This window comes from Diplotaxodon limnothrissa, linkage group LG19 (assembly GCF_057381915.1).
Source record: "Diplotaxodon limnothrissa isolate DT_005_m linkage group LG19, D_limnothrissa_male_GT1.1, whole genome shotgun sequence".
In the NCBI taxonomy this organism is placed as follows: domain Eukaryota; kingdom Metazoa; phylum Chordata; class Actinopteri; order Cichliformes; family Cichlidae; genus Diplotaxodon; species Diplotaxodon limnothrissa.
Window position 1 is genome coordinate 2,494,426 of NC_140614.1, and position 17,603 is coordinate 2,512,028.

Below are 17,603 nucleotides of genomic sequence, written 5' to 3' on the forward strand. Positions count from 1 at the left end.
TAATCAGTAACTAATTACTGATTACGTCCCCCAAAAAGTAATCCCGTTACTTTACTGATTACTTATTTTCAAAAGTAATTAATTACTTAGTTACTTAGTTACTTTTAAAAAACATGATTTACAATCTGAACAGGTGATAAAGTGATAGATCTCTCAGCCCAATTCTACTTTTTCTGCATAATAATAATAATAATGCATAGATTCCTCTTCTTTTGGACATCACTGCTTGTATTTTTCTCATTTTTAACATTTATATTAAAATTATTCAACTTTATTCAAGAAATTGTGGAAATACAAATGCAAATCACTATCATATTTTCTGGGACTGTCATGTTATTAAAACTTACTGGAAGGGAACACATGCAGCAATACAAGAAACATTTGGAAGATATTTACCTTTGGAAAGCAAAACTCTATTTTTTGGACTTATGCCAGAAGGATGGACAAAGAACGATAAATACTTGTTTAATATTTTACTGGCTGCAGGCAAAAAAGCCATCACAAAAAATGGCTTTCTTCAGAGAGCCCAACTATGAACATGTGGATGGACATCACAATGGACATTCCCAGAATGGAGAAAATAACAGCAGATGTGAACTACAAGAGGGACCTGTTTGTATCACGATGGAGGAAATGGATGGACTACATAAAAAAACACAGGCCAGATTTTGCTTTTGCTTTAGATTCTGACTTTGTTAACTACTAGAAGACTACAGGAAATATTAGTTACATTAATGGAAACAAAAACACACTCCCTACATTTTTTTAAATTATTTTTTTTCTTTTTCCTTATGTAACTTTTATTTATTTATTGTTTCCTGTTTTGCTTCTTTTTCTTTTCTTTTCTTTCTTCTTCTTCTTTCATTCTTTTTGTATGGATATTTTAGTTGTTTAAATATAGAAAAAAAAGAAAAATATATGTAGTGACAAATTGCTGAAGTTGGTGGTATTGTATAGTGATTCCAAAATGTCAATTAAAAAAAGAAAAAAAAAGACCTTTTTAAATTCCTAAAATATAAATGTCCAGGGTGAAAGTCTCTAAATTATTTGTCCAATACTGTAATATCTGTGGTAAAATGTTTACAGGTCCATCACAATTACCCTACAACAAATACACACACATTTTCATTTAGTAGTTTTTATATATTATATTTATGATATTAATAGAATAGAATAGAATAGAATTTAACTTTATTGTCATTGCACATGTCACAAGTACAAGGCAACAAAATGCAGTTTGGATCCATCCAGAAGTGCTTTAGCATGATATAGATATATTACAATATACATATTAGCAATAATATAGGTATATAGACATGATATGGTAGCTATATGGTATAGCTATGATATTGTAGCTATAATTATAGAACAAATATAGATACAGAGTAGGACTATGATTTGATTTTTTTTATTTGAAGAACAGCTATGACAAAAGGGGTTTTCACCAGCTTTTCTGAACTGCTACAATTAAGAATTAGAAAACACAAACACACACACATCCAAGAAAAGCAGTTCTTGTTGATTAAGATGAACAGGTATGCAGACCGAATATTTTTTCAGGTTCTCTTGTGCTTTTAAAATAGTAGTATTATTCTGCCATCTGCTGGAGAAATGTGCAACATATCAGCATCATATCTGAAAAGTACTTTTCAAACCTTTTTGTTTTGAAAATATAAAAGCATTTATAAAAAGCCTTAATGAATGCTTAAACAGAGGCGGTGTGGTTTGCTGACCCCTGCGCCCCTTTTATAAGTTCTTAACTATTTTTTGCATTTTTTTAATTTATATTACATTTACATTTAAATCTATAACTAACTATATAACTATATATAAATGTCATCTGTGAAACAGAATATTGCAAGCAGGTTCTTTAATATTCTCCAAAAAACACACAATTTCAGTATTTTAATAACCAGCACGTGTTATTTTAGAATGAGCATAATGAATGTGAATACAACAACGTGCAAGTTTGGAATTACTTATGTCTCCTCAGTACGGTGCTGAAAGCTTTAAATAAACCATCCCTTCAATAAATAACCACATATTAAAAGGTAAAACACTTTGACTTGTGACACATGCATTCAGCCACAATTAAAAACACAAAGTCAGTGTCTTGAGTTTCATATGTGATGTTGGATCCGCAGAATCATCATTTTCACCGAGTGGTCATCTCTGTTATGAAATTTGGCAAGATTAAAGACCTCAAAAAAGAAAGTCTCCATCTCCAGCTCATGCAACTGCATACACGTATCAATATTATCTTCATAATAGTCACAGTTTAATGTGGGCATCTGCTGCTGTAAAGTAACGTTATCACAATATTCTGCACAAAATAAGCAGATGTAGAATGTGTCTGCTTACGCAAGACTTCTGGAGCTCAAATACGTTAAATATAAAAACACATTAAATGTCTTTTCATGAGACTTTGTGGAGTTCCAGAATGGAAGAAAAGCTAAAGCGAGGTAATTTATGTAAAGACAAGTGATAATGTCAAGCTTTTATCTTTGATAGTCTTTGAGATAATCATCTTCAAATATTGCATCAGATTTCACATGTAAAAGGTTTCAGGTATGCCTCTTTGCTCTAAGGCTTTTATCCAGTTCACCTTTATATTACATTAAGCAGGGACTCATTGTTTTTTCTTCCCACAAAAAATTGAGACACGAAATATACAGTCAACATTTTAATATTACACTGTAAAGTCAAACTTTTATAACCCAATAATAAAATTCAAAGTATTCACTTATCAATGAAAAGTACTGAAGGAAAAAGCTTGTGTGTAATTAAATTGTTATACTATATCTTAATGTACTATAAGTAAGATCCATTATTTTGAGAAAAACGACTGCCTTTATTATTTTATTAATTTATAACTCTTAGTTTGTCTCAGTATACACGCTATCCTGCCGTAGGTTATTGAAATGTATGCATTTGCTTGTGAGCTTTATTTAAAATACTCTTAAGTAGTTATCACGTTCGTTGTAATGTACAACATATAACACAACTGCAGTTTTAGATTACTGTTCATTTCTTGTTGCTGTGGGAAATAGAATAGCTGTCTGTGTTGTGTTGTGATTTTTTTTATGTTTTTTTAAACAGGACATTGCTCTCGACAACTAGTATTAGTTAAACTTTTAGACTTCTGCAACATATGATGAGTTGCCACAGATCACACCAGCATCTTCATAGTGGGCACAGTTATGTGTCCCCACACCAGCATGTCTGCAATCTAAAAGGCTGGATTCAGTGCCTACACACTTAACATCATCAAGAAGAATCCGCAAATCCTTTCCCTCACCAAACTCAGAGTTCTTAGCTGCTTTCAGAGCATGTTGGAAACCGAGCTGCCGGCAAACCACTCTAGCATTGACAAGGGTCCACAGGTCATCACACACGGTACCCCATTCCCCATTAATGTAGATTTCTACACGTCCACGGTCACTCCTGGAATCCCCAACCAGTCTCACTGCTCCCGTCTGGATGTGAGGTGCACGTTCCAATTTGGATTTATTCTTCCTATGCCGGCCTTTACGCCTTGAATTTTTGGTTGTTTTGGAAGTACCTGTGGCTGGTACAGGAGTAATCACGCCTGCTCCTATTTCACCTCGATGATCACTTAGCTCTTGGTGCCATTGATAGGATTCAGTGGATTGTGGCTGAAAGTTTTCATTCGGCAGGTCAATGCCAACCAGCGCTAATGGAAGATCATGAAACAATATAGACCAAATGATATTATAAAAACTGAGATAGCTGGTTTATCATTTCAGTTTGTGTGAAGAGAATGTGTATGTGAACTCACTTTCTTGAGGAACAAACTTGATGAGATTGCTTTTTACTCTCACTGGAAGAGGGTTGTAGTGGCACTGTCTTGGTGGTGCACGTCTAAAACACAATGACAAATAACTGTTTATTGATAGATTCTCTGTTTATTCTTATTTATCCGCTGACAGTCTGTTTTTAACAGTCAAGATCAGACACGGTGATAAAGGAGGAGTTAGGTTCCTTTTATTGCTTCTCTTTGCCGTCCTTTAACATTTAACATTTATTGTCCTTTTGGAAATTGACCATACCAAGGAATCATTGTCGTCTGTGGAGACCGCCATTGCACTGACTGCTGTGTTTTTAGAGGGGTCTGCTTTAAGGCAGTCGTGAAATTTCCTCCCCATATGAACAGCAACAATTACTAAAAACTACTCTTCCATCTATTTACTGACTTCTGTTATTAATTAATAACCTGACATTAATAACCCGAATTAATCTCCCAAATTAATTAATCTTTCTCAGTGATTACATTCCAATTTACACCTAAACTGTGTCATTTGTTAGACTGCAACATCATAAGGTTCAACCGGGAAAAAAAAAAGCTAAAATCTCTCCACTCACCAGAAAAACATGTAATGGGCATCTTGAGGCACCTAATTTTGACTGTCTAGCTAATCAGATACAATATATTGTGAAGCCCACAACTCAAGAAGAGAATTAGAACAAATACATTGTAATCACGTCGAACTTCCAGACCTCGTCTTTATTACTGCCTCTATTAACACAAACCCGTTGATCTCCTCCACTTTGACAGATTACAATTGTAGTCTCCCTGTAGTCTCTCTCCAGTTTGGCACAATCCAGACTTTCAAGATTAACAGAGCAACTCTTCACATTAGAAATGGGAGTAGAAAGGAATCACACATCTCCATCAAATCTTCAAGTTAATACAGTCATGTTAGCCTCTAATCTTTTTCAAACTTTCTGATTAGACAACAGAAATGTTCTTTACTACCTGCAACTACAAAACACAGCTAAGAAGAGAATTCCTATACTTCACAACCCCACAGATCTCAACTCTTTCCCCAACAAACAAACAATAAAAAACATGAGCACAAAATCAATATAACTATTTGCAAATGAAAATAAGACTTCAAGAGTGGATTTTCGGACATGGATTTCTATGAGTGCATTTTTACCTACATTTATTCTATAAGTCCGTGACAAAAATACCAATTTACAACTGAACTGACAGAAGTTGAGACCTGCAGCTAAAGATGAGGCACTGAAACGGTTTATATAAGAAACAGAGAAAAGTCCCTGTCTATCTCCACATCTGTAAGAAGAGTAACACCAAATAAAAAAACTAAAGTGCACTTCAGCAATCCCTCCGATTGACTGCAGGAAGATGCATTATTGAGATTACTGAAAATGTTCTCACTGTATTTTCTACCTTTCCATCCCCTGATACAAATGACTGGAAATATTTTGGAATCTTGATCACAGGTCTTGATTAATAGCATGCACATGTGGGCTGTCAAGTAGCCAGGAACGCTTCAGTGACTGAATCTCACTGAATCTATATCTATGTACAGATGTTTCTCTGTACCTGACAAAAGGAACTAAACAAAAATAATGGTAAGTGGAACAGTGTGGTTATACTTTCTCTACAAAGATGTTTCTCCCTCTAAACAACCTGTCATTGATTCAGGTGAGTTTGCCTAAATTCATATTAATTTCATTTAAAACAAACTGAAAATAATGAGTAATTCTATCACTCACCTTGAGGGATCGATGACTTTATAAACGACTCCTGAAGGTGATGTAGCACTTGGTATTGCAGTGGACATGAAGTAAAGCTCACCTGAAATGAATAACATATTTAAAGAATATTACACAAAACATTCATTTCAACTGCTTAAACCAGCTAAAAACACTACAGGAAAAACTGTGAGATTGTGAGATGATTCGTTACCAGATTCATCCTCAGCAAAGGAGATAATGTACTGGTGATAGTTGTTGATAAGTCCAGGAAAGGCACAGGTTAGCCCCATCCCCATACATATCTCGTTGTATTTCCAGTTTCCTGTTGTTTTGTCCTCCTGCAGGCTCATCAAACGCCTGGAACATAAATAAAATCTATGATTTCTAATGTGTAGGCACTTTGTGTGTTTTTTGTGTTTTTAATTTCACACCCCTTAGTACCAGTTACTTCTGCATTTTTAGAGTACTTATGAATTCCTTCAAATAACTATAGTACATTTGGTACATTGCACATTGGAGTTTTGGATAAGAAATGAAAGATACAGAAGACCTGATATTGACCTCTGATAGTGAAAAGATATGGTTGTTACAGGGACTAGAAAGAGAGAGGCCTGGACTTGGACACCGCTGTCTTAGACTATTTAAAAGTAGAATGGGAGGCAAAGCCTTCAGCTTTAAGGAACCAGCTCCCAGTTTGGATTGGGGAGACAGGCAACTTTTCTACTTTTAATATTATGCTCAAGACCTTCCTTTTTGATAAAGCATATAGTTAGGTGACCTTTTTTAGGCTCTAGTTTAGGCTGCTAGGATGATGCACCCATGGTGAGTGAAGTATTTTTCCTTCACTCACCTTTTCAAGGTTCAAGGTTCAAGGTTCTTTATTCGTCACATGCATAGTTATACAAGTATAACACAATTAAATGTAGCCTGACACGCTCCTCGACTTGTGCAAAGGGGGGGAGAGAGGAAGAACATTATATATGATCTACATTAGGTGAATGTGCAGTAGTAGCATGTAAGCAGCAAGCAGGTGAATTCTGTACATTAAGTGAATAGACAATCTGAACATTTTACAAAATAGACAATATGAACATATTTAAAATTAAAGGAATTTGAAATGTACTTTGTGCCGGTGGGTTTAGAGCAGGGGTGTCAAACTCAAATACACAGTGGGCCAAAATTCAAAACTGGAACAAAGTCGCGGGCTAACATTAATATTTATTGAAATATATTTATTCCTCCAGATATAAGAATGAATCTTTTCTTATGGACTCAAACACGTTTTGCTGAAAAACTGGAACAAGCAAAGCTTAATACTAAACAATATATATATTAGCTGTATAATACCAGTAGGCCAGCTCTGATAGTCATTTGGTATGGCTTCGTGGGCCAAATGTAATTAGGCTGCGCGGGCCAGAGTTTGACACCTATGGTTTAGAGTATGTAGAAGAGAGTCCTGTCTCAGTCACTTATGGAGCAATCCTGCAGCAGCGTTCTGCTGTACGGATCACTCTCTGAAGAGCTTTTCAGTCTTTAACACAGCTGTTCCCAAACCAGGATGTTCTGTGTGAGGATGCTCTCCACAGCGCCTGTATAGAAAATCCTGAGGATCGCTGGAGAGACCTTCACTCACTATGTATTTGTACACCACTCTGCATTTAATCATTAGTTGTTATGAATGCCTGTCTCTCTTCCACAGCTTGTGCTTTATCCTGTCTTCTTCCCATCAGCCCCCTCCAGTTGCAGCAGATAGCTGCTCCTCCTTGACCCTGGTTCTGCTGGAGGTTTCTTCCTGTTAAAATGGAGTTTTTCCTTCCCACTGTCACCAAGTGCTTGCTCAGTTGGTTAGTATCTTGCCCAACAACACTTCCACACATGGCCTAGAGAAGCAGGGACTCAACCCGGCCCCTCTATTCAGCCACATAGCTGCCATCCAATTACAATATAAAAGTATTTTTTATTTCCTAAATTAGGTGGACACTCTGAAAGTCTACACAAAAGGTTAAGATTAGCATCTTTGAGTAAGACTTGTGGAGTGGTTCTGGTCTACCTAGAATTCAGCTATCAAGACTAGTCCAACCAGGATTAGTCTTGATAGCTGAATCAATATTGATTTTGATAGATGAACCAATACTGAAATAATGGTGACCTGAAGAAGAGAAGGTCCTTCATTTTATTTGGCGAGGAACATGGAGGGTTTGTAAAAAATGAATTTTTCAATTAGCCATTTCTGAAATCCTAGGATGTGAATGAAGTTGCATCAAACACAGCAGTTATTTTAAATTTTTTGACAGAAACAACAGTTATTTAGATTTTGGGGGGCAGACATAACACTCCTTTAATTTCACAAATGATTGGTATTTCACTACTGTTATCAAAATAAAAATAAATGTTCTAAACAATAAAATAACATCTTTCAAGTGAATCCTACCCACTCATGAAGTCTCCAAATATATAAATGCCATTCAGGTTGGGGTATTCACAACCTCGATACACATAACCACCAGTGACTGACTTGCCCATCCTATGAGGATATGCATAAACAGGCAGGACATCATCTGTGAAAAAAATGAAAAAGGGTCATTAACTGCATTAGTATGAATCTCCATTATCAGAGCATCAGAACAGGATGTGCCATTATAGATACATCTTAGTTCAACATTGGGTTGGGTTCAGTCAAGTACCAACAAATGATTTGTCATCCATATTTGACTGATAAGCTAAATGTAATTCTGAATTTTTAAGCAAATATTTATTGCGTTGCTAATTAAGAGTGATTCTGAATATAAACTCTGCCATTAATTTGGAAAAATGTAGGACCTGATTCAGAAGAAGAAATGTGGGGGGAATCAGTGACAATGAATCATGTAATGGCGACAGTGAGAGAGTAATAGTGTCTCTATTGAACAAGACATTTATGTAAACTATTCAGTAATTGTATGATGTTTTTGTTCATACAAAAACTGCAAAATATACTCAGCATCTGATTTATCAGGTACACTTATTAAACTGCTTGTTAATGCAAAGTTCTAATCAGCCAATCATGGCAGCTGCTGAAATTCAAATCAAGTATCAGAATTAAGAAGCAATTACTTTGGATATGGCATAGTTATTGACAAGGCAGTTGGACTATTTCAGAAACTGTTGACCAAATTCTGATTTTTCCACATAACATGGACTAACCAAAATAAAAGAATGGAAAAAAGTTGCCTGAAGTGATGATTTTGGATGGTAGGCTGGTGGCAGTGGTATAATGGTGTGGAGAATATTTCCTTGGTCCACTTTTTGTCCCTTCACACCAACTGAGCATTGTTTAACTGCCACAGACTAATTTGATGCATGTTCAGTCTTCCATGTAAGAAAAACCAGAAAGTTGATTTCACCAGAAGAATTAACGCACTTCTGAGTGCAAAATGGTGACTAGTCTGAGACAAGTGTAGACTGATTGTGCTATTTTTAAAGCAATGGATAAATTACACAGACAAATCTTTAACATACACAATAGTGCATTGATGTGGCATACCTACCTAATGAACTGTTGGCACATAGTTTCTTATCGTAGCAAGAGAAGCCTTCTTTAGCTCTCCAGCCATAATTTCGACCTTTCTTGATTATATCGATTTCCTCGAACTTGTTCTGGCCTACATCCCCACAGAAGATACGCCCTTTGCCGTTTTTGGTCCATGGATCACCCCGGTCCACCGAACACCTCCACATATTGCGAACACCGTAAGCATAAACCTCCGGGCGTGCTCCCTGTTCATGTATAAACGGGTTATCTGGAGGAATTCTGTACAATGGACCTCTCTGGTTGTCATCCACATCAATTCGAAGCACTTTACCCAAGAGAGCTGACCTACAACGTAAAAAATGTTGATCTTTCACTACATATTGATTGTCAGTGTTTCCACAGTTTTTAAACAGCAATACCATCAGTACTTTCATCCTCTCTCCTCTTTAACAGACACACAACAATTCAAACTGTATATTTTTTGTATAGTTGTCATATTTATCTTTAAAACATTGTAATAAAAAATTGAAAATTTTTACTGTTTTTGCAATTTCTTACTGAACACGAACTGAACATAATTTTCACCAGATTGTAATGAAGGTTATAATGTCATAACAACATGCCTTTAATGGCAGATTTTTTCATCTAAAATGTCAAGAAACATACAAGATTATACATTCAAATGAGCTTTTTTACATTTTAATGAATAAATGTTTTACATTTTTCATTTTTGGATGTCTAATTATGAGCTCCTTACTTGTTTTGAGCATTCCCATATTTCCCAAATGGGTCTCCTGCCATTCCACCATCACCTGTGAAAATATACAAGTACCCATCATCTGCAAATAGCAGCTGCCCTCCATTATGGTTGGATGCCGGTTCATCAATCTCCAGAATAACTCTAAAGGAACATGTTGATACAAGAAATAAGGAATAGATCGGGTGTTAAAACAAATTTACACAAAAAAAACACAAAAGAATTGATGCAAACCGTTTGTTTCTCTCTGATAATGGTCAATATGACAAAAAGTATAAAACTGCAAAACAGTTCAGGTTTTAGAAAAAGGTAGTGCTTTTTGCTAACCAAGTACAACAGTTCATACCTACCGCTCAGAGGTGTGGTCCACCTCATTCATGTCATTGGCTGATACGTGGAACTCACTGATTCTGATTCTCTCATCAAAACCCACCTCCACTGAGTAATACACATACAGCTTCCCATTGTACTTGTATTTGGGGTGAAAGGCAAGTCCGAGAAAGCCTCTCTCATCACCTTCCCACGATGATGTTAGCACTGCCTGGGTAATGTTCAAAAATGGTCTCTCCAGCTTGGACCGATCTGGAAGATAGGTCCACACCAGGCCGACCTGTTCTGCCACAAAGAATCTATGTGTGCCATCATTGGCATGCACCATGGCTAATGGATTCTGGAGACCATTGGCCACTTCTTCCAGGCACAGCTGCAGACAGCCATCTGAGTTCACCTGAATGCCACCCAGGTTCTGGGTGAGTTGCTGGTTGTTAAGCAGATATGGATAACAGTAGTCCTTGTCTTGTATCTCCAGGTAATGGCAGAGACTGGTCTGATTTTCTCTGAAGTTTGCTATATATGGGTCACCAGACAAGAAAGGAATGGTGAAAGAACACTTATTCCAAAACTGAAAGCAGTATTCAGAGCAGAGGCCTGGGATGGTCCTGACCGGGGTGCTTGGATCCTCAGCATCAAAGAGGTGAGCTGCATAGGGAGAACACTCCTGAGATCAGACAGATGGAGGAGAGACAAAAAAGGAGGAAAAGAAGAGACATGCAACAAGAAGGAACAGTTAGTGCCACTGATAGCATGTAAAGTGGTCTTTAAACCTGCATTAGTTGTTTTTGTTACATGGATTACAATATGAACAAGTTACAAATACAGCGTACATAGGACAAGCATGATTTTAAATAAAATGCTTATTGCTGCAGTTTAACATCTGTCAAATGTAGAGGCTTTGCATTCATTTGACATTATGTATCCTTTATATAAATCTTAGTCCAGTACTCTCAGGGAACTGTCATCCCTTTACCTACTCGTTCTTCCATTACAAAGAAAAAAAGTCTGTAACTCTCTTTGCCCATTGTTTCCTGCTGTGCAAAGTCTTATATAAAAGCCTCTCTTGTGAAATATTATTAGTGATGTCAGTGAACTAAACCAGTAAAGTTGTGGGCCATAACAGAAAATACTGTTGAGCTTAAAAACCTAAAATGGTGACAGCAGCAATATTTCTTAATGTTAAGAAAGTTCATTCAGCCCTTATGACTAAAGGAGATATATAGAAGAGATATATAACTTTAGTCTTGACCCATATTGATCCGTATATATAAAATGATATGTCATGGTCAGGTGTGCTAAATTCTGCATAGAACTAGGGTTCTCCCTGTGCACTTTAACCACCTTGTATTCAGATAATTGAATAGATGATGGTAAACGAATATTAATGTTAAGAATGAATAATAATGTACTTCATTAATACATACTTGCAAAGCAAGATTACTGCAGGTTATTGTATTGAGATATGCCTGTAGATGATGAGGAGCATAATTCCATCTATTTCCTATAGACTGCTTTACCAGTAATGACAGAACATAAATAAAGCGCCAGACAAATCTTTCATAGCCTTTACTGTATATCAGTGTACAGCTTTCAAAGTCATCATGACATTTTTTAACTAAAGACTGCTTTGTTGTTTTGCTTCTGTTGCTTATTTCACAGCAGTTGTTTTGTTTGGCCAGTGTAATGGTAGGTCCTGGACTCAGCCAACCGACCTTTGTCCATGTGTTCCTACCTGGCAGAGCAAGTCAAAGATGAACCCGGCACAGCTGGTATATCCACTGTAGTCAAAATTATCCATAATCTGGTAGTATTTAGACATCAGCTCCTGGTCCTTCTGATAATCACAGCAGCCAAATTCCTTGTACATTATACAAAATTCCAGCTCCTTCTGCGGTCGGAAGGGCGGTTTAAAATCCAAACACTGCGGGTGTAACATCACAGGTGCAAAACATAGTGTCAAAAACAACAGAGTAGACCAGAGCCACAGATGGCTGGTGATTTTTCCACAACACCGCTGCATCACGGCTCACACTGCGTGACATGGGAGGACAGATTTTTCGAAAGAGGCTTCCCGTGTGGACTTTGATCATTTGCATTGCTCAACGCTCTGACGTGGTGAAGCGCAGGTCGGCGTTTATTTTTTTATGTTTGCTCGAGTTTTAGCAAACATAGTTTTAAGCAGTTTGAAATTACAAAGAAAATGTCATTATTCAGTCATTTTAGTAAGTACTGCATCAGTTATGCACAACAGTTTTTTTTTTTTCAGAACTGACGAAGCAGACAGTCCTCCGAATCCGACTTTGCGACTGACATTATTGCACATCAGAATAACTAACCAATTTATTTCCAGAGGGGGGCTGAGAAACAATCTTATGCTTCCGAAAGTAGGAAACAGAAAAATTATGACACGCAAATATGTTTTAAGTGGTTTGAATGAGGAGTTATAAATTACACTGGGAAGATTTAGTTAACCTTCTTGTTGCATTCGGTTGAAAAACGAAGCCAAGCTGTTTAATAGCAGAGAAAACGCCTTTTACTTTATCACCTGGAAACCCTGTGTTCTGTTCCTAAGTTAAAACCAACATTAGATAAATCGAAATATCGCCTTTCTCCATATTTCCATTTAAGCTGTAAAACGCTTGTGTACAAAGACTGTCGTCGGCTCAGCTAAACTCACAGTCAGTGAGTCAGTCAGGCGGACTACACACATGCAAACATAAACACACTGTTGATTGATCTTTGACTGAAATTTTGTTTATTACATTATGTTCCACCAGTTTTCTATTTTTGGCCACAATACTTTCTCAGGAATTTAACAATTTTGTATTTATTTTAATTTTTTGTTCCAATACTGCTGGATCATATTTTCAATGTTCACAGCAAAATCTCCAGTGTTAAATTAACACTAGAGAGTGTCTATATGGGTCCACACCTCTGAGTGTTAAATACAACACTGTTGAGTGTTAAATTAACACTTTTGACAGTGTTATATGTTTAAAAGTAACCTAGTCAGGTTTGAAGATTAACAATGGCTAACACTGAGCAGTGCTGATTTTCTAGCACTGGAAAATAATTCAAAATGTTAGAAATATTCCAGTATTAGAAAATCAGCACTGCTCAGAATCTTCAAAACTGATTAACACTCAGAGGTGTGGACCCATATAGACACTCTCTAGTGTTAATTTAACACTGGAGATTTTGCTGTGTTCAAACCAATGAGTGTATAAAAGATTTTTATACAGTCATTGGTTCAAACACACACACACACACACACACACACACACACACACACACACACACACACACACATACACACACACACACACAGATGCTAAGTTTCCAAAAAGCAGATTTAGGGCAACATGAAGAAGCAGCAAGAGGAATAAGGATACAAATAGTTTCGTGATCACTCAGTGATGACGGTGTCTGCAGCTACATTACTCAGATGTTTACTGACTAGTTTGATAGTGAATTTCTTCCGATCTGGGTGTGTGTGTCTCTTAAATTAAATCTGCTCATAAACAGTTTTAGATATAGACTCTAAGAATCAGAATTTCTAAAAGACCACCTGTCAAGACAATTATTTACAAGATTAAAGTCCCCACCAAAAACAATGTGAGAATTGGGAAATTTAGTTAACCAGTGAAGCACTCGCTCCCCTAACCTGTCAATGAAACCATTATTTTCAGGTTAGGAACTGAAGCCATAAACATTTACAACAATTTGCAATATCAAGCACTAATAGAAAATAATGACCAACTCTGCCACATTCAGAGATCAGGATTTTTCCATTAAAAGTATTTTTAAGAATGAAAACAACTGCTAAGAAATAACTCAGAGCCCGACTGCACCCTGGTTCGTCCTTTTTGGGCCTAGGCAATGCAGAGTATCCACAACGCAGCTCATCTTTGGCCTCTGGCAGAACAGCTTGATCTGTTTGAATGACTTCTGTCCTTATGTCCTCTCTGTCCTTTTCCTCTCAGCCATAAAAACTTTCCAGGTGAGAGAGCCATTTTGCATGTGACTCGCTGGTTTCCTGATATTTTGCAAGTGGTGTGTCAAAGTGGTCGACTCTCTCCTTCATGGTTTTAATGTCAGCACAGATAAACTCAAAAATGTTGTTGGTGTCTCCTCAACCTTTCTCCATTTGACTGTTGGGGATTCAGATGGTGTAAGAGGAAGAAGGGGAAAATCCTCTTCTGTTATAGATGCAGCAGTTGTTAGTCTGAGCCGAGGTAGTTGTGCAATGTTTCCCTTGATGGTACTCGAGGGCACTCTTATCTGCAGTTTGCTAGTGAAGTTTTCTTGCTAGTGGAATTATCAGTTATTAGCACCTTATGAGCTTCCATGTTTCTTTTCTCAGAGCTTTTCATATTGTATTAATGTTGCAAGTCAAAAAGAGTAGAACAAAGTTAGCAAATAAGGCTCTAATTGCCCTATAACAAACAGAAATACCAGACCAGCTTATATATGACCAGCTTCTTTATATAGTATACTCATAGGTAAATGAGCATGAAAGTACTGAGGAAGACTGTAGTGGGATTTACAGTGTGATGTACTGATGTCCCTCACAGTGACGTTGTGAGTTGAAAAGCAGAATGTGTGAATCTGTGACTTGAGAGAGCGCAGCTGAGCACTGGTGGCACTAATGAGAGGTCATTATCACAGAGTTGTGGTTGTAAGTAGTAAAGTAAATAAAACACATACAAATAAAATTTGAATTACACATTTGAAACTCTCAGTATATTTATGTAAATATCAAATCTACAAATTTTGGGATATTTTTCCTGTAATTCTAAATTTCAAACTACAAGTCAGAATGTCACGGCAGTAGCTGAACTCACACGGAGGCACAGGTTAGCAGGATTAACACAACTTTATTGCACAAACCATGAAACTGCAAGGACAATTAGACGTGAACTATGAACTGAGAATTATTACGTCTGTAAGGGTAATGTAAAGCAATAACTAGAAACAAAACACAATTGCATTACCAAGACAACTAGACCATGAACTATGAACAAAGATTTCCTAAGTCTGTGAGTTTGACGTGAAGCTATGATTAGAAACAAACATAATTAGACTGAAATAATTCGGTAGAAAGGCTAAAGCTCAGGGGCATGAAGGAAAGGCGCGGGCTTCAGGGAATGCAACCGGGAGTCTCAATACACTGCAAATAGAGGAGAGTGGATTTAGTGGCTGAGTCCATACAATCCAGAGGAACTATAATCAAAGCAACAGGGAAGGTGGGAGGTCCGGGTGAGGCGGCTGGGTTCTGAGAGCGTGGGAATCCGTGGAATGCAATGATGGCGGCTGGAGGTCAGGCAGGTGAGGTGAGCAGATCAGAGCTGCCAAGCATAAGCCAGCGACAGCAGAAAAGGTGAGTATTGTCTGGGATGTAGCGTGGAAGTCGGCTGAGCGGCTGCAGAGAAAAAACACAAAGTGAGTTTCTTTCTATAACAATCTCTTTTTACGCAAAAGCTGTGACAGCCAGCACTAACTGTGGTTAACAGAACACTTGGTGAACAGCAGTGGTGAGTGCTCATCTTAAATGCTGGCAGCTCAATTTCCTGTAGGTGTGGAGACACACCTACACCAACAAAATAAAAGCCTATACCAACCAAACCATAATCATAATAAAATAACAAACTGAACGTAAGTTACCATAAGTACCATTTAAAAAAGTGAAGTGAAAAATACTCCTTCAACCTTAATTACCTGAAGCTCTAACATCTAATTAAACAAACATTTATAGCTCTAAAACACTTTAAATCTTTACTAGAAAGTTAAGCCTGCCAGGTGAGCAGGCAGGCAGCATGGACACCCAAGTCTGTGAATGCGAAAGCCAGAGAATGAGGTGACGTAGGATTTTGAAATTCATACCAAAGTGAGACAGGTAAGTGTCTCACTTTGGTATGAGACTCCTTGGAGACCCCTACATAAATATCCATGAACTATGGATGGATATGGATATGGATAAAACACCACTGTTTTAGTGAACAGTGGTGTTCACTAAAACAGTGAACACCACTGTTTTAGCTAATCACATTTTATGTATGTGGCTCACATGCACACATTTTATGCGACGACTGCATACATATTAGGAGGATCAGCCGGACGCTGATGGTATGTATGTTGTTGCCATTGCACAGAATTTGTGGATGTTTTATCTGCTTAATCTAACTTGGTTGTCCACTTAGAGGCCTTTTGCTGTGGCATCACCTGTTGCTGCTGGGTCGGGAAGGGCTCCTTTCTAGGGGTGCAACGATACACAAAATTCACGGTTCGGGTCGATACTTTGGTGTCACGGTTTGATATTTTTTCGATACAAAAAAAATGTTCATGCTTTTTTAATTTGTCATTTATTAAAATTATAAATATATATTTTAACTCAAACGTACAGTTTTTAAATTTAATGTTGCTGAAACAAAAAAGTTATAAAAACAATAACTCTATCTGATCGAGAAATCACTCCTCTTTGGAAAAGAGAGTTTATTACAGAGAAATGGCTCTTTCCAAAATAAAACCTACACTATACGCTTCTTCTGGGCTATATTCTCAGCAGCATATTAGACATATCAGGTCCCCGTAGTGATGAATGAAGCTTTCTGAAACATTGAAGCTTGTATTGAAAAACGGTTCATTACTCCAAGCTTTTCAACACAGCCCTCTCTGGTGACATCTGGTGGCCAAAAATATGAAGGGCAGCTTGAATCCACAAAATAAAACCAACTGCTGAGTAATGATTGCCCACTCTACAGAGTGGAATGCTGTCTAATATTGGGCCACCGTTGTGTTGCTTTAAACGTGTATTTTTTGGGGTGACAAAAATGTTGTTAATTTCTTTAATAAATAATTTTGACCAGTAAACTCTCCTTGTTTAAACATGCACCATGGCGTGGTCTTTCTTTGCTTGTGACGTCTTGATGTTGGTGATGTTGGGGCGACCGTGGCTCAGGGGGGTTGAGAAGCGCATCTGTAACTGGAAGGTCACCGGGCTCTCTGTCCTGGTCGTTGTGTCCTTGGGCAAGACACTTCACCTACCGCCTACTGGTGTTGGCCAGAGGGGCTGATGGCGCAATATGGCAGCCTCGCTTCTGTCAGTCTGCCCCAGGGCAGCTGTGGCTACAACCGTAGCTGCCTCCACCAGTGTGTGAATGTGAGAGTGACTGAATAGTGGCATTGTAAAGCGCTTTGGGTGCCTAGAAAAGCGCTATATAAATGCAATCTATTATTATTATTAAATACAATAATTGAAAAATTATCAATCTCAGCTAAAGAGAATAAATAAATTAAACTGCTGCACATTTTGCAGACTAACAGTTTAAGATTATTTCAAACAAAATGTATCTTTTTATAACATTAAATGTAAAGAGTCAAATAGAAGTCTTTCTAAAGATATTTAATAATATTTATATTATGAAAAGCAGATTTTTGACATTTTACGTTTTTCCCTGTTGTCAGATAAAATAAACA

At 37.3% G+C, this 17,603-nt stretch overlaps 1 protein-coding gene across 1 annotated transcript; it reads right to left on the reverse strand.

The window, feature by feature from the left end:
• Positions 1-1,383: 1,383 nt before the first annotated feature.
• Positions 1,384-12,249, reverse strand: hhipl1 (HHIP-like 1). Its single transcript, XM_085342830.1, has 9 exons — positions 11,860-12,249; positions 10,145-10,791; positions 9,795-9,938; positions 9,054-9,382; positions 7,958-8,084; positions 5,738-5,883; positions 5,545-5,626; positions 3,800-3,882; positions 1,384-3,694 (listed from the first exon to the last, which is right to left on the reverse strand). The coding sequence occupies exons 1-9, from the start codon at positions 12,145-12,147 to the stop codon at positions 3,135-3,137; spliced, it is 2,406 nt and encodes an 801-aa protein (XP_085198956.1). The 5' UTR covers positions 12,148-12,249; the 3' UTR covers positions 1,384-3,134.
• Positions 12,250-17,603: the final 5,354 nt, after the last annotated feature.

Coding starts and splice junctions, on each gene's coding strand:
- hhipl1 (XM_085342830.1), bottom strand. CDS start 12,147: ATGCAGCGGTGTTGTGGAAAAATCACCAGCCATCTGTGGCTCTGGTCT. Junction 5,884..7,957: donor TTTGGAGACTTCATGAGTGG/GTAGGATTCACT, acceptor TTTATGTTCCAG/GCGTTTGATGAGCCTGCAGG. Junction 3,883..5,544: donor AAAGTCATCGATCCCTCAAG/GTGAGTGATAGA, acceptor ATTGTGTTTTAG/ACGTGCACCACCAAGACAGT.